This window comes from Actinia tenebrosa, unplaced genomic scaffold, assembly GCF_029948245.1.
Source record: "Actinia tenebrosa isolate PJP-AT-01 unplaced genomic scaffold, QUT_ActTen_1.0 PGA_scaffold15__27_contigs__length_11533743, whole genome shotgun sequence".
Classification (NCBI taxonomy): Eukaryota; Metazoa; Cnidaria; class Anthozoa; order Actiniaria; family Actiniidae; genus Actinia; species Actinia tenebrosa.
Genome location: NW_028292575.1, coordinates 3,504,935 through 3,528,458, shown reverse-complemented (window position 1 = coordinate 3,528,458; position 23,524 = coordinate 3,504,935). Strand labels below are relative to the sequence as shown.

Here is a 23,524-nt window from a genome sequence, read left to right as displayed (position 1 = left end):
ACAAATACACTTATTTCAATAAAGTTAGTCACCAAAAACCTAGAAAGCTGTGATCACTGAGCGTCATGGAAAACTTTTCATATCAAAAAAGCATATATATACAAAGCTTTCTTAATACAAACTACAGCTCGATGATGCTCAGAAGAGGTGAGACTGTAACCGGTAAAAGATTCGCAAGTCCATGAACAGTTATCAAGCGGTTGAACGCGCGTAAAATGTATCTACCCATAATCCTTGATGGCCTCAGCTTTATAGCTTTTAAGGTGACTAACTTTATTGAAATAAGAGTATAAAACTTTGTAAATTTGGCTTATGGCCCGTCTATTAGTACGGTGACCCCCAATATTTTTCTCTGTGCATTCAAAGCTTTCAATATTTATCTTTTAATGTGAGAAATAAAAATACTTCTGTCCGTAATGCCTTAGGATTTCTAAGAATTTTCAAACTTCCTAGGTGATTTGGATTAATGATTCATGCTTTGATTCAACTATTCAAAGCAGTATTTTCTGTTATAAAAGATCAGATCTAAGAGATTAAACTAGTCATTTTTAAAGGTATTTTGGCAAATAAATTTGAGGTACATATAAAGTTTTTTGATTTTTGATTTTTTTTTCAAGTAATGAAACGATGAAAATAAATTTCTGAATCTCATGCATTTTGACCTTCGCTTCAGATCGATCTTGTATTACTGTATTCAACTTCTAGCTCATAAATGATAAAAAGTCATAAATGAAAATTTCATTAATTTCAAAGTATTTAACAATGCGAAAATCTGAACTCGTTTGGTCGCACTGTTAGAATTGGAGTTGATTATGACTTTGATGAAGATCATATGCATTAAACTTGTAAATGACATGTTTCGACGTCGCCAAACGCTATCCTCAGAAAGTGAAGTACAAGTGTACACAACATATAAATAGAGCAAAATAACAAAGGAGTTGAATAATTAATATAGCATTAAGTAGATTAGGTGTGAAAGAAAAATAATTAAGTGAATATTACAGCCAAAGGTGACAAAATTGGAGTTGAAAATGGTTTTTCCTATGATTATGAAATTATGGCATAAAAGTTTTTGCCCTAAAAGACTTTCATTGCACATTAGTAGCTCTATCACTGTTTTTCGAAACTTTTCATCTCATTTGCACTTGTTCTCAAAATTCTTTGAGGGCCCGTCCACACTATGCCGGATAAATTTGAATCCGCAAATAATAATAATGGGGCTCTTATATAGCGCATTTCATTGTCTTGATGTGCTTTAAGTTTATGACCAGTGGAGGACTTTACGGACTGCATATTAAGGCGCTAGTAGCAGCCGTGCAGCTTACAATCATGAGTGATTTTGTTAGTACGTTAGTGTTATGCCTCCAAATTGGGATTAGGCTGTCGAACCGGGAGACAAACCTATTTATTCGGTTATTAGGCCTACCGTCCACACTTGTCCGGGCGAATCCGTAACAATTCTTCACCGAAAACGAATTTTTTCGAATACGGTCTCCAGAGTGGAACAATTTGAAAACGCCGGCTAGCCGTATTAGTGTGGACGCGAAACATTTTATTCGTTTTCAAGCATGGACGGAAAACTTTTTTTTTCGGATTCGGTGTGAGAGTTGCGGATTCAAATTTATCCGGCATAGTGGGGACGGAGCCTAAAGACTCACAATTTATGCAACCAGCTGGGTCGCCTTATTATTGTCAATAATTATTTTTTCCTAAAAGAATTAATCAAGTAGTTCATACCTTATCTATAGTCTTCAGTAGGCCTGGAAAAGATGCCTTCCAAAACAAAAGCAAAAGCAAAACAAAAACAAAAACTAGAAAGCAATTTAGCCGACAATGCATTGTCTAATAGCATCTCTATATTTTGCTGCAATTTTTGTACAAAATAGTGGATATTCGTACTTACAAAAAGGCGCAATGAGCGACAATGACCTATACAATGAGCCACAATCAGCTACAATGAACTACCAAATGATCTTCAATGACCTATAATGGGCTACAATGAGATACAATGAACTATACAATGAGCTACAATGGGCTACAATGAGCTACCATGAGCTACCATAGGCTACCAAATGATCTTTAATGACCTACAATGAGCTAAAAAGAGAACTAAAGAGCTTAAACGAGCTACTATAAACTAGTTTGAAACAACATAAACTCAAAACTATTGATATTTAATCAGAATAAACCAATAAAGTTACCTTCCACCTAAATTGTGTACTTGCTGAATTTAAATTGTGCACTTTCTGAGTACGCGGCAGCAATTGTTTTACGAGGGGAACATTGGGGTTTGCATTGTTGCGGTGATGGATTGCTGTTCATGCGGTATATTTCAGTGATTGGAACTGTCGGATCGCGTTGTTGCGGTGATCTTAAACCTTGCGATTCACGGTGTTTATGTTATTCAGCGTTCGGTGTCCGGTGAAACGATCCGATTGATTGCAGTGGTGCATAGTTTTCTCGGATTTTTCCGTGATTCTATGTTTTAAAATCACGTGAATCCTACGCAACTCCTAAACTTTTGGGGTGTCGATGTTTCTTTGACTTTTCGTGCGTTGTTGCGGTGAATTCAGAATGTTTGTGCAGTGTTACGGTGTTCTTTTTTTTTTTTTTTTTTTTTTTTTTTTTTTTTTACAGCTTTATTGGGAAACTAATATTACAATGTATTGAATAGAATAAAAAAATAACAGTTACCCAGGAAGGAAAGTCACGAACGGGACACGAGACCAATGCGAGGGTGACCACCTCATGAATCGATGAAATAATTAAACGTAAAAGTATATGCAAAAAAATATAACATTGTACGTAAAAATAAAAATAAGAATGGAAAAATTACTTCATTAAGATAAAATTCCGAAGGTCGTGGGTTCGATTCCCAGCGAGGTCGGAAATTAATTTTTCCGAATTTAATTCCAAGGGCTTTCGCCCGGAATAACCTCGTTCCCAAGCACTATAACTTATCTATATTTCTATATCTTAAGATAAAACTAGTATACTTTATATTATAAGGTTAACCTCTATGTCCCCCTCAGCTCTTTTACCGATATATAATGGATGTGCAATCTAAACTTACCTCAATGCTTAAGTAAGCAAATTTTTCATCTTGTGTGAGTGGCTGGTCAATCTTATCTATGGACAGCAGCTCACATTCATGGACACCACTTATTTCAAAAGCAATCTTGTAGTTTATCGAACGACACCAAGACATAGCAACGCAAGCAAACACGCAATCCATTTGTTTCCGAACTTGGATTGTTTCACTTGTTAGATTCTTCGAGTTGACAGAAAACACGAGCTTCTGGTCAGCAAGTCTATTAAAAAAAAAACTCATTATAGAGATGGTCATCGTGCGTCGTACTCATGCAACTGCGAAGAATTTTTAACAGAAGCAAAATGGATAGAAATATAGAGCTCATGTTCATTCGTAGTCGTAGGAGGAGGATTGTTCTGAAAATGTTTGTTTCTGACCTCCTCGAGTTTGTTTCTTTTTACCACAAATTATTAATTTCTTACTCGCGCGCTGATTGGCTATTTTTCATCATCGATAAGAGGACAGACCAATAAGCTGACATCAACGAGCGCGCGCTCTTTCCGTTGGTTGATTTGATCACTTAACGTCTTTAGGTAATTTTGGACCTTTGCTATTGCGCATCCATTTAAATTATGACTATTGTTTCAAAGTCTTTTGAGGCTTCAATAAAGAATATCACAAGAAAGTCGCTCAAGAGAATATGAAGTAAGTACTTAATATTCTCTTGGTCGCTTTATCATAATTTTTGCCAGTCACGACTTTGTAGTTTCTTGAAATAGGTAGATATGTGTGCGTAGAGCTTGTTTATTAGTTAGAAAAAGAAAACATTCTTATATTTTATAAGCTGAATTTTATTCGATAAAATATACTTAAAGTTAGGTTAGATTTCTTGGCATTTTATTTAGGAATCTTGTGCTAAACGTATGAAAATGCGTTACAGTTGTTTCTATGACATATCCCTATATTTATTGATATAATGAAAAACGAGTGGTTACTTTTTTTTCAAATACAAAACTTAGACAAAATACTCGCCCACAGTCTCTCTCGTTTCAATATTTTCATTTTGGCGGCGAAAACGAGAGAGACTGTGGACGAATATTTTGGTTCCCAAAGCAAGGGAGCACGGCAGATATAAATTTGTTGATTATATAAATTTATATTTATCATCCGCCATATTGTTTACGTATGAGCCCGCGCGACTTTTAAGTAACCGCATGCGCGTCTATACCACAGGAGGACCAATCAATGGAATTATGTACCACAGGAAGACCAATCAACGAATTTATATCTGTCATAAGTTCATTTGTATCATCGTTTCTCCCCCTGATCTCAGTAGCTGTTTACTCGTAGTTTCAAATGTAGGTGACGTCACCTAAAATAGTAAATAACTTATCTAATTTAGTTGACGTCACCTATTCAACAGTGAGACTAAAAGCACTCTAAGTCGAAACTAGTTAATCTTTCAAAACGGAAATAAAGGATTGGTCGATATTGATTAGCAGCTTTAGCAGGTAGATTGAATTAGAATTTAGAACAGTCGATTTTTGTGGAGGGAGGCCGGACGCGGAGAACCCGAAGGAAAAACCATATATATATATATATATATATATATATATAAATAATAATAATAATAATAATAATAATAATAATAATAATAATGATGAACTTAACCAGCCTAGACTTAGTCCGCTGGTCAATGTAAACATGATATATACAGACAAATAAAACTTGCCATAATAATAATAATAATAATAATAATAATAATAATAATAATAATAATAATAATAATAATAAAACAGTGGCCCAGAGGTGGCAATAATAGTTAAGCTATTGTCAGTAAACTGTTTTACAGAAGGAACTTCAAATCAGGAAAATGCACTTGAGTTTTTCCGATCAAGATTGCTTACTCATGCAACTGTTAAGGGGGAGTAGATGGTTATACTAGATTGTTATCTAATAATTTCACAAGCGCTGATATCATAGTGTTAGAAAATAATGAAATATCAGTTAACTCTTAACTACTAATTTTAGGTTATTTGTGAGTTATTAGTAACTACTGTTCTTTAGGTTAATTCTGAAGTTATCTGTTAAATCCCATCCACTCCATCTGTTTTTATAAATTCCAAATATGTTGCCAATTTTAAGAAAATTTTATATGATAGAATGAATTTCGATCCAACGTCCCGACAGAAATTTTTACAAAAAAGAAAAAAAAAAAAAAAAAAAAAAAAAAGAGAGAGAGAGAAAAAAAATCGATTCAAATGTGCCATACCCCCGAGACATCCGCAGAGCTGGGGCGTCGTATGGACTTCGGACCTGACGGCGATTAAATCCTTCTGCCCTTGGGTGTACGAATTACGCAAGAAAATGTTCTAGCCGAAGCATCAGGGGAGAGACCAGCCGGCCCCCAGACCATATCGGCTAATCCCTTGCATCTCTGCCACGCACGGAATCGGTTGAAAGATTGATGTTAAAAAGTCTAGCCTATTCGGTGCATTGTTTTCACGGCTATTGTTATGCTGATTTATCTGTAAACGTGGTACCGTGGGGAAAAACTTGGGCTTACATCATGATACTGGTTCAAGTCCGGTTGAGAGAAGTAAGTACCTGGATGGGTGACCTAAAACTTATGCCTACTAAAAGAACTTTGCTACTTTTTTTTTGTTATAACTTTTAATCCATTAAAATCCGTTCTAGTTTACTTTTAGAAATTAGGCAGATTAAGATTCCCGTTTTTCCTTCCCGCAAACGGCAAACGTGACCACGTTTTCATCGTTTCCCTACATTTCACTTTACCTTTTGCAAACCTTCTCGACTACTTGGAGGTTTTTGGGATTCCTTTTCACTAATTTTAAAGAATTTTTCAATGGTCAACTGATGTTTTACGTTTGCCGTAAACGAGAAGCTTAACCTCTCTAATAGAGAGTTTTAGATAGATTGGCTTTTTTTCTCCCCGCAAACGGCAAACGTGACCACGTTTTCACAGTTTTCCTTTATTTTACTTTACCCGTTACAAACCTTCTCACCAAGCGCAAATACTCTTTTGTTTTTCTACTACTTGGACTTTTTTGCGATTCTTTTTTAATAATTTAAAAGAATTTTTTACTGGTCAACTGACGTTTCACGTTTGCCGTGAACGTAAATCTAAACTCTCTATTAAGTATCCCATAACCTGATTTCGGAGTATGCCTAACCTTACTTCGGAGTATCCCTTAAAGTGCCTATCACCCTTCTGACAATATTTACGGTATTGATTCTACATGGGGTAAGATGTCGAATAACCTGAATAAAATTCATAGTTTGAGTGCAGCTTCTTGTAGTTATGAAGGGTTTTCCATGCCATATGCTAATGCGGTGACGTATGAGGAGGCATTTATGGTTATTTGTTGTTCCTTGTAATTCGAAAAACCGGCTTCTATGTGAAAAATAGCTTGCAATAATTTCTATAAGAGCAATGGGCAAAACAATGACGTATTTCAAATTTAATTTATCTGTGCCAGTAAGGTTTTGTATATTAAATGATTACTCCTCATACGTCACAATATTAGCATATGGCATGGAAAATCCTTTATAACTTCAAGAAGCCGCACTCAAACTATGAAATTTTTTCGGGCTTTTCCACATTTTACCTCATGTAGAATCAATAAGCCTTTTCATGGTTTAAGAATCGACTCCACTGCGCATGCGAATTTATCCCGAATTTCTAACTTTCTTTTGTCTAAACCTTCTTTTGTTCTTAATTAAACAAAAGATGGTGAGAAATTCGGGATAAAATCGCATGCGCAGTGGAATCGATTCTTAAACTATGAAAAGGCTTCTACTGTGAATATTGTCAGAAGGTTAATAGGCACTTTAATCTGATTTCGGAGTATCCCATAACCAGAGTTTGCAGTATTCCTTTCTTGAATTTGGAGTATTCCTTCATCTGATTTAGTAAAACTATTACTTTTTTTCGTAAAAAATGGTTTTTAGTAGCGCACGCCACTTCTACACTGCATTACTCACACCTTCCCCTCCCCCAACAAGGGATTGGATGCGACAAGGGCGACAGCAGGTCATTTAGACAGTCCTATATGAAATTATATTTTTTAGCTTAATCCATGCATTGACACGAACAAAACTATCATATATCATTAACCCGTTGGTCTGGGCTGGTCCGTCACGTGGTCTCTGTTTTAACACCCGAATGCTTGGTCTACCTGTGGTTATATTGGTGACCGTAATACCATGTTTTACTCCGTGACAGCCGCCATCTTGTCAAACACTGCAGTTGTGCAACAATATTTAACCTTAAAATACTGCAAAATGAAGGTAAATACAGCTGGAATAGAAACATCAATGTTACTACCATTTTATTTTACTGTATAAAGTGAAATAGTAAATTTCGTTTAAAAAAATAATACATTTTTATACGCATTTCCCCCTAAAATTTCACGGTACGACCAAAGATAAAATTCTTTATTCTTTATTCTTTATAAAGTTATTTTATTGATTGATTATGATTTTAGCTTGATGTCTTGGAGGTAAAAAGTCTGAAGGTGATTGCTTCGTTCGAGAAGGTATGTTGACTTTTCCAGATAATAGTGCTCAAAAATAAATAAGCTTAAAGTTTATACATCTTAGCTAGTGATCAACTTGCGACATACCATAAATCATGCTTCTTAATTTATAACCTCCTATAGATAAGCATTAAAATGCATAAGTTTGTGAAAAGAAGTTTGGAGTTTTTTTGCATTTATATTATTTATAAGGGTTGCAAGTTTTACCCCTTAGATCTACCACCCCCTCCTATTTTTGAATAGCGCCCCACCCCCTCCATGTGATTTTTTTTTGGTTCAAGGGCTTTATGTTGCCTTATTTTCTTCTTTCTGCAAAAATCACCTAAACATATACTAATTTGTTATTAAAATCAAATGATTAAGCTTCCACCAGCTAATGGGCGGATCAGTATTTTATATGTGCATGACTCTGCATGACAAAATCACTTTAAATCACTTTATTTAAGTGTCTTGTTGTTCTAGCGCTTTTGTACTAATAGGGGATACTTTTTGCTCACATGCACTACCACTACATGCAATATTCTATGCAAAGGCTCAGCTCACATGTTGATTTTTATGATATGGACATGTACATGTAAGCATAAGATAAATTATTCAAATTTTTACTTTAATCTAGTTAAAGCCTGATGTTACCATTGGTGAAATAAAGGATCAAATTCATGCAATAAGTAAGCGTACAATTTTTCACCACAGTTTTTATGTCACATATATACCCCTTGCAGTCTGTCAGAATGCAGCTCAATTTGGAGGACATAACAGTAGGTGTCCAAGGTTCTCATAAGATTGTAATTCTTTTGTTTTATCCTCCAAATTGAGCTACTTTGACGTCACATGCAAGGGGTCTATTAGTATAATTTTAGACTTGAATATAGAGTTTTGCGATTGATCAAGTAACCAGTGATTCTGATACGATAATCACTGCTTGAGCAGTGATTTTGGGGTTTTCCAAAGTTTACCAGCATGAAAGAAATACTTTATTATTATTAAAATCCTGAATTATTCAATCATAAATAATTTAACAGTTATTCGCCGAAGGCGAAGTGAATGTCAGGTAATATTTACCGAGATGCCAGTCTTCGAGCGGTGAGGTAAATATTCTCTGATATTCACTGAGGCTGAGGCAAATAATTGTTTTAGTATAAATACACAGGTGATTCTTTCAAAAAAGAGGAAAAAGAAAATAAAAGGCATTTTTTTCCGGTAACAGCAACAAAGCGGCTGGCCGCCATTTTGGATTTTTGCTGAGGTGATTATAGTGTGATAGTGTGAGTTTCTTGACAAATCAGTGCGCAAGATTTTCTATAATCACCTGCGTATTTTTACTAAAAACAATTATTCCCCTCAGGCTCAGTGAATATGGGGAATATTTGCCTCACCGCTTGAAGACTCTTGACCACCTATCACTCCCTAGAGTATTATTTCTTTGTTTAATGGTTGCATATGAGTGAAAAGATACATGAATATGGATACAATTCAAACAAACCTTGCAAATGTTGCACTATTCTTTTCAACAGAACCAAAATTGTATCCAAGTAGACAATCCCTGAGAATTGAACCTCGTAAGTATATTTTGATTTCATGTCATAAGGGGTGACATTGCCAAGTATTCTTAGCCAATTTAGCTTTAAATGTTTTAGTAACTTCTATGATTAAGAGCTCTATACTTAAAGATTTGAATTATTTTCCTTCAAGCATACATGTATTTTTCTCAAAAAAAAAAAAAAGAAAAAAAAGAAAGAAAAATTCAGAGCTCCATACATTGTTCTTCTTTCTGCTTATGACCAACTTTAAATATTTTGTAAATCTAGGAGGCAAGTCATTGAAGGATGAGGACAGTTTAAAGTTTCTTGAGATTGTTGATGAGGAAGCTCAACTATACTTGAAAGATTTGGGTAAAAATGTTGATGTTGATTTTTTTCTCTTGTTATCAAGTAATTAAATCATGGCTTTAAAAATACCTGTTTTAGTGTTATAAATTTGAATATGATTATTACTTTGGTTTTCAGGTCCACAGATTGGTTGGACAACAGTGAGTTGGTTTTATTGTCGATACCTGTCATAAAATAATATAATACAATGATACAATAATGTACTCTTTAGGTTGTAGTTAGTTTATGAAGCTTTTTGTCTGTCAACAGTTTAGACACTCCAAAGTAAAAATATTACATAGAGCAATCCACATCATGCCGAATGATAAAAATAGAAATCTTATTTCCAATCGATTGGCTAAAGTGATAATTTACCGTGCGCAATTTAAAAAAGTGTTCATGCACTGTTCTAGTATCCTCATTGTAAACTGATAATAGAGCACTTTTCGTATGACTGTCAAAAGCTCATGGTTGTGACATGGCAAGGGATGCACCAGACCAATCATATTGGTCAAGAATTTACACCTCATCCAATCAAATACCCCTAACACCTAGGGCATGACACTGTCAGACCAATCACATTGTCTGAGGATAAAAAAGACCAATCACATTGAGGAAAAAAATCAGCCAATCAAAAGTCTAGAAAACATCACAGCACGGCACGCCTACGACACTGAGCTTTTCACTGTCATGTGAAAAGTGCTCTAAGATCGATTCATGCAGTTGCTTGATAACAAAAAAGTAATGCAGCTATAATTCCTGGCATTCTCTGGGTGATAGCACATGATGGGTAGGCATTCATTTGATTGATGATACCAATATTATTTTAAGCTCATTTTCCTTTGACATCCAGGTGTTTTTGGCTGAGTATGCAGGTCCTCTAGTGCTGTACCTTCTACTTTACACCAGACCTGCGTTGATATATGGACCAGAGGCTAGTGCACAACCCATAGCACAAGTAGTACAGTGAGTATTATATATTTTGTATTTTAAAATATTTGAAATATAATTAAGGGTTTGCACTGCTCCTGGAATTCCTGGGAAAGTCCTGGCTGGAACTTTGAAACTCCTTAAAAAATTTTTTTTTCACATAATTATTTGGAAAATGCCTTGACCTTTCTATTGATATTAGCTTAAATACTGGGATAATGTTTTAAAAAAATCAAAGTGTTTTCTCTATCAACACATAGTAAGTTGCTTATTCTAAGGGAAAACTGTTTCACTATTTCTGACATGGTAATTTATATTCCAAAATTGAGGGTGCTAAAATTTTGTTATACCCTGGAAAACCTCTGGAAAACTCTTGGAATTTTATTATGTCCTAGTCATTCAAACCAGGATAAGGCCAAACAAAAAAATAAGTGTGTTGAGAAAAATAATTGGGGTTGGTAGGTCGGATTTTTAAAAAACTGATACAAAAGTGGAAATGAGCTTACTGGGAACCCTGTGGTGCAATATGGAATGAAAAAAATATTAGGGTCGGCAAAAATTGGCAAGAAAATTAGGGTCGGTTGCGCAACAGGAAACACACTTTTTTTTTTGTTTGGCCTAATGTGCTCTGATCATTGACTGGATAATATGTTTGAGAAATATTTTAGTATTACTATTCTTAGTATACTCCATTCAATATGTCTGTATTACTTCAGTATTGCGGCTGCCTGTTGGGGTTTCCATTATGCCAAAAGGATTTTAGAGACTCTGTTCATCCATCGCTTCTCTAAGGGAACCATGCCCATTTCAAATCTTATCAAGGTAAATAACGACTTCCACACCAGAAGGCTGTACAGAAAATTGTAACTACTATGATTAATTACTTACTTGTAAAGTTGTACATCCATATTTTTGGGAATAGATATTTTAAAGTCACATTTTCAATAAAATCTACGTCATGGCCTGAGTGTCACAATGCATATTAGCCATTCTGAGTTTGAGGGAAAATACTGGGTCTAGTTGCTATTGCAGTGCATTGTGGGGCTATTGAGGGGACATATTTTTCAAAAATGGCATCTATTTACTCCCTAAAACAGTCCCACAATGCACTGCTATTCCAACTCTTCCCATTTTTTCCCTCGACCTCAGGATGGCTAATATCTCCTCCTTTCTGTTTAGACCTTATTAATTTTGTGTACAAGACACCATCATATACTACTATTGACAACCCTTAAGACTCCAGTGTATGTGGGCTTAGTCTCAAAACCAGGAGCTGCTTGTTTTGTTATTTGATTTCTGCTTTTGTTTAGCGACCTCAGAAGTGAGGCTAAAGCCTGCATTACACTGGATTTTAAGAGTCGTCAATACTGTCATTACCATCTGAGATCTAAAATCTAATGCGTTTATAACTCCTGGGTGTATGGCTTAATGCCTAACAGGTTTTGCAACCCAATCAATAAGGCAGCCGATAGATCACAAATAGAATCATTGATTACCAAATACATGACTGTTAGTCTAACTTTTTTCATTTTTCTTTATTCCATTTTTCAATGTAGAATTGTAGCTATTACTGGTAAGTATTCCCAGAAATAACCACACCTACACCTTGGAAGTACAGTAGCTGCTGTCCTATCATCCTTTCATACATTAATATTTTGAATTCATTAATCTAGTTTGTCTTTCAGTCTGTCTGTCCTGTCCCTCTTTTCCTTTGTCTGTTTGTCTGTCCATCCATCTAGCTGTTTATCCATCTGCCCATCCTTCAGTCTGACTGTGTGTCTTTCTGTCTGTTAGTCTTTCAGGCCATCTGTCTGTCTGTATATCCATATGTCTGTTTGTTCATCAGTCTGTCTGTCTGTCAGTCTCTCTGTTTGTCTATCAATCACATATTCATCTGTCCATCTGTCTGTCTGTCTGTGTGTCTGTTCATCAATGACATATTTATCTGTCCGTCTGTCAGTCTTTCTTTCTATCTATCCATCTGTCTGTCTGTCTGTCAGTCTTTCTTTGTCTATCCATCTGTCTGTCTGTCTGTCTTTCTTGGTCTATTTTTCTTCATGCTTCTGTCTATTCTGTTTTGCTGACCAAAATTTTAATCCATACTTTATTCATCCTTATTCAGACTGACTTCCTTTTGTTATTGTAGGGGATTTGGTTTTTTTGTAGGCTACTTCATCAACCATCCCCTGTACACTCCCCCAAGTAAGTCCATACAGTCTCTTTGTATTTGAATGTTACTAATACTATAACTCCCTAAGGATACCACGCCTATTCCCAATAATTCTTGCAGTTTCCTAGGGTAATCATGTACTTCATGATCAGCCGACACGTGTCAGTCGACTATCGCCCGACTGTTGGTCAACAGCTGCCCGACTATCAGCCGTCTATCAGCTGTGTGTTGGCTGAGCGTTGGCCGACTATCGGCCGTGTGTTAGCCGTGTATCAGCCGATTACGTGATTACCAATTCCTAGTTATAAAATCATTCAAATTCCCAATATTTTTCAAACTCAGTAGTTGCAAGTTAATCATTGATTCAAATTTGGCTTTTTACTGTCACCAGTCAAACATGTAAAAGGTACCAACTGATTGTTCTTGATTGCAACTGATTTCACAACATCAAGCCGTTGAGATGTCTTAGTATTCAGAACATTGAGAATCACAGTATAATTGTGAAGTAATTTAATTAGCAAAATTAGCTTTAAATTACTGATATTATTAATTTCAATTTTTAATAGAATTTGGTGATGCCCAGGTGTATGCTGGTCTGGCTGGATTCCTGGTAAATACGTACACACACACAACCAGGTTTTCTCGCCTTGAAGCACACAATCATAGAATTATTTGTTAAAGCAAACAGTTCCTAATACCTAGTCTCCTATTTCATAAAATCACAATAATCAAAATGACTGGACAAGAGGAGTACAATTAAATCCCAAATTGTACTCTGTACTCCCAATTAAGTTGCTCAATTATTATAATATAATAACTTTTCAAAATTATTGGACGAGCCTTTATTCCCCATTTTATTCATTTTTCTAATTTTTATTGGTGTTTAATATCTTCGTATTCTAATTTCAATATAATTAGATCTTAATAAATAGTATCTTTTCCCCTTTATAGTTCAATGAGCTTGGAAACTTTTCTATTCACTGTGCTCTGAGAGACCTCAGACCAGCAGGTACGATATGTTAGGGGCAAGGGCAGATGCGGAGGGGGGAGGGGGGGGGGGTGAAGTGGGTAACTAGTCACCCCACATTTTAAGTTAAAAAATAATAAGAATAAAAGATTGAGTTAAAGCCCTAAAGAGGACACTCACGTGATGCCTTTCCAGGCAACAGTAGCCCCCTTGAAATTGTTCTGGATCTGCCACTGGGGGGAGGGGTTGTGGCAAATTCAAATACCTGGGGTATCCTGCATTAGACTTGTATGTTAATCAAATGCTGCCACAACATACTATAAGCAAAAAAATTTAATTCCACTCTATGCAATAGTTAGATTTCAGCCCCCAGTGGTTCAGTCCTCAGTGGTTTAGCCCCCAGTGGTTTAGCCCCCAGTGGTTTAGCCCCCAGTGGTTTAGCCCCCAGTGGTTTAGCCCCCAGTGGTTTAGCCCCCAGTGGTTCAGCCCCCAGTGGTTTTAGCCCCATCTTCAAGTGGTTTTAGCCCCATCTTCAAGTGGTTTTAGCCCCATCTTCAAGTGGTTTTAGCCCCATCTTCAAGTGGTTTTAGCCCCACCCTTCAATTGGTTTAGCCCCATGTTCAAATGTGAATAAAGTTGCATGTTCAAACGTAAATGTGGCTATGCCTATTTATTAAACATTTAAAGAGTAAACCACTAAACCACTGGGGGCTAAAACCACTATGGATCTAATTACCACTGTAATTCATTTGAACAGGATCAAAGGAGCGTAGGATTCCTTACCCTAACAGCAATCCGATGACACAAATCTTCAATTTTGTGTCATGCCCAAACTACACATATGAGGTAAAGTTTTTAAATTATTGTATATTCTGACTGATACTGTTAATTCCATATATATTATCTGTGATGATCCTTCCCTTCATATATTCCATTTGTCAATCCATCTCTCTCTCTCCCAACCATCTGTATATCTGTACCTCAATGCATCCATCCATCTGCACATATTTCTATTCATCCTCACATCCATTCTCCCATCCATCTGTTTTATCCCATCATTTCATCTGTTTTATCCCATCCATCCATCTATCCCATCCATCCATCTATCCCATCCATCCATCCCATCCATCCATCCCATCCATCCATCCATCTGTTTTATCCCATCCATCCATCTATCTATCCCATCCATCCATCTATCTATCCCATCCATCCATCTATCTATCCCATTTATCCATCTATCTATCCCATCCATCCATCTGTTTTATCCCATCCATCCATCCATCTATCCCATCCATCCACCTATCCCAGGGCTTAAAATAAAGGCCAATCAGCCGGCGGTCATGATCACAGGCCAAATTAGTTTTAGCTTAGTCATATCTAATCTCTTGCTGAATGTTACTGATAAAAATGACTGGCAAGGTAAAGATTTAACAGCACAAGTCCCAGTTCTTGCTTTCTGTTTTAAAAAAAAAATTTCATATTTAGCTATTTATATCAAACTCCCCCCCTCCCCCACAAACACCATTAAAGATTATGCTCTTAGGCCCCTGATCAGGAATATTTTGCTTTTTTCTTCAGTCAGTTAACTACTTAATTTTTGTTGATTTTAAATTATATTATAATATTTGAATCAGATTGGAGCATGGATCTGCTTTACACTGATGACACAAACCTTAGGAAGTAAGTTAAATATTTAGAACTTGATAAATAAATTGAACATGAATTGAATAGAAGCAAAAACTTTGGTTTACATAATATTTTATATTCAAATACAAGATATTTTACAGTGGGATTACAATAACTGGGGCCACCTTAACAGTGAAAACCAATCAAATTGTAGAATGAAATAATACAACATTTCAACATATCTTTTCATTCCCACAAGACAATGATGATGGCTGTTTAGTTTTTTACATGTAACATCAGGGTCAAATTATAATTCTCACGTAGTCTAGGTTTCTGATTGGCTTGACTACTCAAAGTTGAAATGCATTCAATTTTCATTCTTTATTTTTATTGGTTTTCTCGTCTAGCTGGTCGTAGTGTCCCCGATTATTAATAGTAGTTGCGCATAATGTTTGTATTTTCCACAGCTGCATTCTTCACGATGGCTGGCACATACCAGATGGTCCTCTGGGCTGAAGGGAAACATCGTAACTACAAGAAAGAATTCAAAGATTACCCAAGACGTCGCCGTGCCATTTTTCCTTTTATTATCTAATAAAACACATTAGCATACATAGTACTTGTGTAACAGATGATTTTTTAAATTAACTACACAATCTCTAGCTGTGATTGACTTTGATAAGCCCAGAGGTTGTTTCAGTGTTAAAATCTTGATGATCAGTCGTGACAGCATTTTGAAGAGGCTTGCAGTACTGCGTGTTTCAAGTGACATAATAAGTACCAATGTATCAAGTGCATTTCTAGTTAATTATACTCAATATGTGCACTGGAAAAAAAAATAGTACCAGTATCCCAACAGCTGAAATTCTATATAAACAGGATCACATTCTTTCCAAGCAGTCACATTTTGACTTTGAACTAGAATATTTGAACAAGTATCCCAACAGCTTAAATTCTATATAAACAGGATCACGTTCTTTCCAAGCAGTTACATTTTGACTTTGAACTAGAATATTTGAACAATCTATATGTGAACTAAATATAAAGATGAATAAAAAGAAAACTAGTGAAATTGGAAATTCAATTTGTTTTTGCCACAAACTGTGTTTTGCAATCAAATGAAAAAGAGAGAGAGAGAGAGGATAAGAGCAAACAACATAAAAAAGGAAGAAAGAATGAATGAATGAAGGATAGAAAACCAGAATACTGTTCTGAAATAGTGACGTAGAAATGACGTCACTTCAAGACTTAGTTCTCATGAAGCCTACAAAAATTGACCAGCAAAAAATAAAAAGATGGCCGCCATTGAAATAACAATATAAAACTCGTTAATTATTGTCAATGTTATCAAGTGCTTAATAGTCTGGTCTGTGGCGAATCATGAGGGTCTGGGTACGAGCGCTCTCATTGGTCAATTTCGATCAATTTGAGATTGTTGTGTTGTTTTTGTCAGCCATGTTTTCTGTTCGTAAGGGAAGGAAGAAATTTGTGCAAAAAGAGACATGTAAATTCTAAGTTTGTATTCCATTGTACAACATGTATGTTCTCAGTGGTTTGGATACGTAGCTTACGAAGACTGAGGCGTTTTAGTGTGATTTTTGTGGATTTAGCGGATATTGAATTTTACAGAGCGTTGTTCGACATGACGAACAAACAAGATCCAAGATGACTGCCTACGATATTAAATAACGATTGTACTCGTAAACCTGTATTCCGCAGAACATAATATATAGGCTAAGCCACACAGAAATTGTTGAATGACGTACTTTACGTGGTCATATCGAGATTCGGGGTGCATGTTCAGAGAACGGCTTCTTGAAAAATTTTGATCAGTAAATGAAGGAGATGAAGAAAGAAATTATCAAAACTTCTTGATTCAAATATATTGCGGATTATAATCCCAAAAGGAGAACGAAAACTTTTCACATCACTATGAAAAGATTGTCAAGGACTTCTTTGATAATATTCGTCGAAACTGAAGCCATATCTGTGTTATGAAACAAAAATGGGATATTTTACTTCACTTGTGGCACGTGATTTATGTCATAAACCAAACATAAATTTCACAAGGCTATAATCGCAAAAAAGGACAAAAGTTTTTGTGCTTATTATGAAAACTAGAATATACCCTACCTAAGCCACGAAGGACTGACTGGTAGTACTTATTAGGACTGGATAGAAGAGTTCTGACCTTCAGGTAAGCTGGAAAATTTTGTGAAAGTTTTGAGTTTGAAAACGCATGATGTGTATACTTAACATTGCTATTTAATTACATAATTGACATACATGTGTCTAAAATCATTGATACAGGTAAAGATTGCACGAATCTTGTTGTATGATAGTGTACATATTTTCAATAATCTTACTATTTACGGTTTTAATCACTGCAATGTATTTACAATAATTTGAACTACATTGTTCATACATGAGATATAATAAATTGTTCAAAAATACAGTGGTTTCACTCTGACACTTTGTCAATTTTAAGTTTAGGAAGTGAGCCCCTTTGTTCTTTGTTGTGCTTGGTTTTTACTGCCAATTCTCCAAAATAATGCACAACCTTCTCTTGCTTTTCAGATAAACCTGGTCCAGTATCACTGTAATCTTCAGTATCTTCATCACTGTCTTGTTCATCATCTGCTGATGTACCTGATTTGGGAACATATTCTTTAGTGAATGTCAACTTGGCTTTTTCACAAACTGTAGTTGTCAATTCTCGTAACAGAGAAGTGCAAATTGTACAGCTTCCAGATTTCTTGCATAACTTGTGGACAATGTGACTGCATGGTAATCGAATGGATTCTTGATCAGGAAGTATGAAATTCTTGCAACAGTGGCAAAACATCCTTAGCGACGGTGATGTGTCTTCTCGTGTACACCCTTGACAACTTGTAATTTTCATCTGTTTCTGTGCTGGTGTCAAACTGTCATTCAAGCGCTCCAATAAAACTGCTTTTGTGCCGATAGTGTTGAGGTTGTACATGCTGCATAGAGATTTCAGCTCTTCTTTGTATAATGCTTTCAATCGTATGCTTCCAAGATTAGGGACAAGGCAAAGCTGATGAAACATGTGGCCACATTTTAATCTGATGCGGCTTTTGCACTTGATGGAACCATCTAACAGGCCTTCACAAATAGAACAAACAACAGCACAAGATGGAAGAGAACATGGCAGTGGGAATAGATTTGCTGGAACAAGCCCAAAGACTTTGGTCTGATATGACAGCAGGCCTGTGGTTTTGTCAAAAGTTGCTGCTTCTTCAAGTGGAATCTCTTCCTCTCCTAAACACTTATTGAAAAGTATTTTCAGGAATGATGTTGCATCTTCCACAAGAGCAAAGAACTTTGGTCCCGTGCTAGGCATTAGGTTATGGGTGTAGCAGTCGAGGGGACGAACTTTATACACATCATGGATTGATGCAACTTCCTCTTTCATCAAGTCAACTGTAATGGCACTGCTTTGAACTTGTTCTTCGGTATCATGTGGTTTGGTATGTGCAGATAACACTAGAATAATTTTTTATAAAAACTACATTAGGAGATGTCTAATACGATGTGTATAATATATTCCACTTGTATAAGTGAATTAACAGTAGAAAATAGTTTTTATAAAGAAAGTTCACACATGTGGATATTTTTTAAGTGTGCAGACATCCACCTGTATTCCACCCTAGAATGTCTAATAAGTTATTTATTTATCCAACTAATTTAATTCTTCACAAAAGAAGACTTTGAGTAAAATGTTTTTCTTTGTGTGACATTTTACGTGACCCAAACTAGTTTTCAAAAACTGTGTTTTTTACTGTACAAAATAACCGAGAGTGAAAATACCGTAGCATCTTTGTACTTGCTCCAGTCTTTCTTTTGTGATATTTTTACTTTACTGATTATAGCTGGATAATAAATTCTGGTACCATTGCAAATATTATACCTGAGAAAAACAATTCGCAGACAACTTCAGAAAACTCTGGCATCATCTTAAAAAACTCTGTGAGCATGGGATGATTTGTGTCTTGCCAGTATTTCAGGCGGGAAAGGAATACCATACAGGCATCTCTGTAATGGTGTTTACCCAAACGAGCAAACATTATTTCTAGCCGTAGAAGTATGAGATGCCATGAATCTTTATCATTGGCCTTGAATGCTGGGATAATATCCAGAGCTAGACCTAGATATTCCTCAAAGAAGTTGACCAACATTTGTACTGCAGGTGTCCACTTTCTTTATTTATCAGCATGTGAAAAAGATATTGAGAGTTAAAAAGTTAGAGAGTTATAAATTTAAGTCAAAGTATCCATAAAGGGAGTGTTAAGGAATCTGTACTACATTGGGATAAGAGTAGGAAATTGTCTATACCAATCAGGCTCACAATCTCTATATCATGCTTCAGTCCCTGTTTGTTTCAACGCTCAGTGTATCATGTGATCTGTATATAAGATGGTTACTACTGGTTACCTGTTTGGATTCTGTTCAATGTTGGCCAGTGTTTCATTTCTGATCAGTGCCCAGGCCTCTCGCAAAAGGTTAAGATAAAATGTCTGCCTCCCAAAGCGACAGTTTGGTCTACAGGAGTGTAAAAATAGTGTACACAATCACTAAGCGATAACACATTGCTAGAGAAACACTAAAAGCATGTACCCTTATTTAAATACTGCTTAGTGTTATCTCTACTTTTTTCTATTGCCTAATAAGCTCTTTTAATATTGATTAATGAAAATTGTCATCAATATAAGAAGTCATGTATGGAATTTAGCTATTACTATTAACAATACATACCTAATGGGGACGGATCTTGGATGAAGGTAAAGATACAAAGGTTTGATGATATAGTCATAGAAGTGTATCCAAAGACCAGAATGGGCACTTTTCCCCATGTGGAAATTAGCTTCAAAATAAATGTTTTGCACATAAAGGGTGAGCACCAAAGTGAATAAGATAAATTAATGATTATTATTACTATTATTATAACAACTATAAGGATGACTCCTATGGGAAGCTACCATTTGTATGAATAACACTTATGAAACAATACATGTTTTACAATTTAACTTACAAATTTCATGACGCTGATCGGTTGACTTTTATCATCAATAAGAGGACAGACAGATAGAGCTGTCGTCATTGAGCATGCGCTCTTTTGATCACCAGAAAAGAGAAGTTTATAATTTTTCTTGTTTTTTTTATTGTAATTAACAAATTGACATCAGATTTTTATGTGTCTGTCCTCTTATTGACAATAAATTTCGCCATCACATTGTCAAAGTTGTATGCAGATCCACTCAGGTGCGCCACCCTCGTTGATCCACACTACTTTGACAATGCGATGATGCAATTTATCGTCAATAAGAGGACACACATATAAAAATCTGATGTCAATTAAATTGTTAATTGGTACTCTATTGCCAAATTGGAGTGGGAATGTGTTAAAGGGCAGTTTCTTTTATATTTGCTTATCATTATGCAGCAGTTTTTAGTTTTTAGTTGATGTTAATTTTGATTACCTGGAAAGGGCACAAGAGTTTTTGCCAGTTCTTCATCATATCTGTAAATGATTCTCATTGTATCTCTAAAAATGGGGAAATCACCAGGAACAGGAACACATTTGTTTTCAAACAACTTTGGATATTTTGAAACCAATTCACACCAAACAGTTTTTAGGTCTGGTACTGTCTTGACAGCTCCTACAGATATGAACACATTAAAGGCATTAATGCACTTGTTGTAGAATAATTTTATAATAATAAAGCCCAAAGTAAAGTATATTCAATGCTAAAAAGTGAATTAAATCAAAATAAAAACTAAAAGTTTGTCATATTAACCATAACAAGCTCTTAATTTTTATTTCTATTTCATACCTGGTTTACAATCCAAAAGATGTACATTTTTTAGTGCTGTCCCTCCATCTACTTTTGCAAAGGGATGGACCCCATATCGATGGCAGTGGATTGGATTGTTGGCAAATTCTTGCAGCCTTTTAACATCTTTTTCAATGACCTTTAATAGACATAATAATTTTGTCTTATTGGATATCGATTGATATAGCTATTACAATAAGCATATACAAATTATTAGTACCTCAATGACCCTTTGTTCCAGATGTGCCTCCCTTTCTTCAAATGATGCAAGCTCATTTACTCTGTTTTCTAGAGCACCTCTTGATTTTGCTACCCAAATACTCATGTATGAAGCTTCTTGTGATACTATTAGGGTGTTTTGCATTAATTCCAGCATTTTTTGCTTGTTGATAACCTAAATGGTAACATCAAATATAGCTTTTATTTTTTATTTTGATTATAAATTCTGTTTTAGGTATTTAGTCCTTACATTATTCCATAGACATAACATGCACTTTGAGTTGTATAAACAACATTCACCCACCCCCATCAGCCCCCTAATTCCTCTACCTGTTCATTCCTAACCACACCTCTGAAATACAGAAAACTCACCAATGGATCATTCACTGGTGTACTAATTTGTGAGACCTCAGATGCCATTGGGGTATTTCTGATATGGATCCATGTTGCAAAATTATGCGTTTGTTTTGATGTCTCACCAGGGAGCACAGGTGTAAATATGAAGTTGCTTCGATTAAAATCGTCAGCTAAAATTACAGGTGTCTGTGGGTTTGTTTCAGTGAGATCCTACAAAGAAATAGTTAACTAAGTATGGCTATGACAAACATTTGAAACATTTAGTGAACTCTCATTTTTAGAGCTAGTGGTTGCAATAAACTTGTAAAATAGTAATTATGATACAGATACTTAGTAGACTGCAATTTTACTGATTTTAATTATTTTGTGTTTATTAAACCCATTACACACTAACATTCAATTTTCTATTTTACTGCAGGTTTATTGCAATCACTCTAGCTATAAAAGATTGTCTATTTCTTTCTTTTTCTTTTTCCTTTCTTCTTTAAATTAGTTGAGATCAATGTTTTAGTTTTGTAAAACGGTCTAAGCTTGGTTCTATAGCTAGTTTAATTTTATTGCAAAGTATGACGTAGTGTCTAGACATCCATAACAATCATACAAAATAAACCTGATAAACCGTGGCAAGCTTTTGTTGATGTAGCTGTACGTTACTTTTCTCCTGCCTTCTTGATGTTGTCTCTGACTTGCAAACACCAGCGTGGTTCAACAACTCCAGAGGCTGCCTTGTTACTCCTTCATATCGCAGATACCTGTTCATCGGCAAGTAACATTCACTGGCTTTCTGGCTGTGGAAATTTAACAACGTAGCTATGAGATGGTAGGCTCTGGTCTCGGCAAGGTTCACTCTCTTATCGGATCTTGCATTTTTAGACATCGAAAGAACCTTGCATCCAGACCAAAGCCCTTCAAGATTTGCATCTCCACAGAGTCGGCGAAGATCTTCTATCGACTTAAACTTGCGATCGTTCCTCACGGAAAAGGTGTGAAGTTTGGAAATAGAATTTCCAAGTTGCTCTTTGAATATGAAAAAGAATATCAAACCATTTTTTTTTTTTTACGATTCGGTACATCACATGCTCATTTATTTCATTATACTTATTATTATTATTTAATCTTACCAAAAGTTCTCTCACACGGGTCTTCATCTTGGGGAATGTTTTCTTTTTCTCGCTCTGCTAGATTGACCTGGCACGAACTGTCTTCATGTGTTTTTTGGGTTCTTCCCAGAAGATATGCCAAGTAAATCCTTTCTTCTGGAGCTAAAACACTGGGAATCGTATCAAGAGCTTCTATTCTAGTATTAGTCGAGGAAAGAGCCAATGCGAGTATTTGCTGCAAAACGACGAAACTTTTTTTTGTATATTTGTTGTCACTTTTACGTAGTACGTCAATCGATTAGCGTGTCGAAAACAATGGTTTTATTGGGTTCGTATTCAAATAGTATACTTACGGAAAATTCCTCAGGTGTGAGAACTTGCTTATTTTCTTTAAACCACGTAGAGAGATTGTTGAATAAAACACTTGATATTCCTTTTGGACACGGTTTCAAAGGTACAGGTGGCATATTTTTGTTTTTATCGCGATTATCGCTACTAGTATTTTTGATTTTTCTAATTTTACGTGGCTGTTCATCTTTGCTTTTTTTCTGCCAGAACTTTTTTCTTTTTCTTCCTAGGTGAGTTTTTGTCATCTTGGGTTTTTCTACATGATTTTTACTTTTTTTTTTTGAAAATGTTTGTGATAAAAACAAAAATTTAAATATCCCGCTCTTGTTCTTTAAATTCGTGGTGGCTATAGCAACCACGCGAAAATCTTCTTACCCTACCCTAGAGTTTCGATTTTGTAATATTGAAATCGAGGCGTGCAGGCGCGTCAAAATTTCAACCGAGAGAGACTAAACCCTAATCAAACATTTGCCACAGACCAGAATAGTGCTTGA

The 23,524-nt window shown here is 35.5% G+C and overlaps 2 protein-coding genes and 1 long non-coding RNA gene across 3 annotated transcripts; 2 read left to right on the top strand and 1 right to left on the bottom strand.

Annotated features, from left to right (window-relative positions):
* Positions 1-7,227: 7,227 nt before the first annotated feature.
* LOC116291763 (putative very-long-chain enoyl-CoA reductase art-1) lies at positions 7,228-15,767 on the top strand. Its single transcript, XM_031698971.2, has 15 exons — positions 7,228-7,342; positions 7,540-7,590; positions 8,207-8,258; positions 9,105-9,149; positions 9,399-9,482; positions 9,597-9,619; positions 10,312-10,424; positions 11,105-11,210; positions 11,945-11,961; positions 12,535-12,590; positions 13,125-13,168; positions 13,510-13,567; positions 14,283-14,371; positions 15,160-15,205; positions 15,619-15,767. Exons 1-15 carry the CDS (start codon positions 7,259-7,261, stop codon positions 15,744-15,746), a joined length of 996 nt encoding a protein of 331 aa, XP_031554831.1. The 5' UTR covers positions 7,228-7,258; the 3' UTR covers positions 15,747-15,767.
* Positions 15,768-16,520: 753 nt separating this feature from the next.
* Positions 16,521-23,123, top strand: LOC148910861 (uncharacterized). The gene is made up of 3 exons (XR_016119897.1): positions 16,521-17,348; positions 17,729-22,565; positions 22,765-23,123. It is a non-coding gene; the product is annotated as an uncharacterized LOC148910861 (long non-coding RNA).
* On the bottom strand, positions 17,399-23,463 carry LOC116295925 (uncharacterized). The gene is made up of 11 exons (XM_089030825.1): positions 23,036-23,463; positions 22,704-22,917; positions 22,193-22,599; positions 21,598-21,792; positions 21,227-21,400; positions 21,007-21,145; positions 20,653-20,832; positions 19,928-20,036; positions 19,607-19,714; positions 19,083-19,372; positions 17,399-18,658 (listed from the first exon to the last, which is right to left on the bottom strand). Exons 1-11 carry the CDS (start codon positions 23,273-23,275, stop codon positions 17,613-17,615), a joined length of 3,102 nt encoding a protein of 1,033 aa, XP_088886951.1. The 5' UTR covers positions 23,276-23,463; the 3' UTR covers positions 17,399-17,612.
* Between the last annotated feature and the right edge of the window lie 61 nt (positions 23,464-23,524).

Bases quoted from the DNA above. Each gene is read 5' to 3' on its own strand.
- LOC116291763 (XM_031698971.2), top strand. From the start codon at position 7,259: ATGTTTTACTCCGTGACAGCCGCCATCTTGTCAAACACTGCAGTTGTG. The intron at 7,591-8,206 runs GTATGTTGACTT...ACTTTAATCTAG, and splicing joins TGATTGCTTCGTTCGAGAAG to TTAAAGCCTGATGTTACCAT. The intron at 9,150-9,398 runs GTAAGTATATTT...TTGTAAATCTAG, and splicing joins ATCCCTGAGAATTGAACCTC to GAGGCAAGTCATTGAAGGAT.
- LOC116295925 (XM_089030825.1), bottom strand. From the start codon at position 23,275: ATGACAAAAACTCACCTAGGAAGAAAAAGAAAAAAGTTCTGGCAGAAA. The intron at 22,600-22,703 runs GTAAGATTAAAT...TCATATTCAAAG, and splicing joins CCCGTGTGAGAGAACTTTTG to AGCAACTTGGAAATTCTATT. The intron at 18,659-19,082 runs GTATAATATTTG...AAATTATTCTAG, and splicing joins CTGCGAATTGTTTTTCTCAG to TGTTATCTGCACATACCAAA.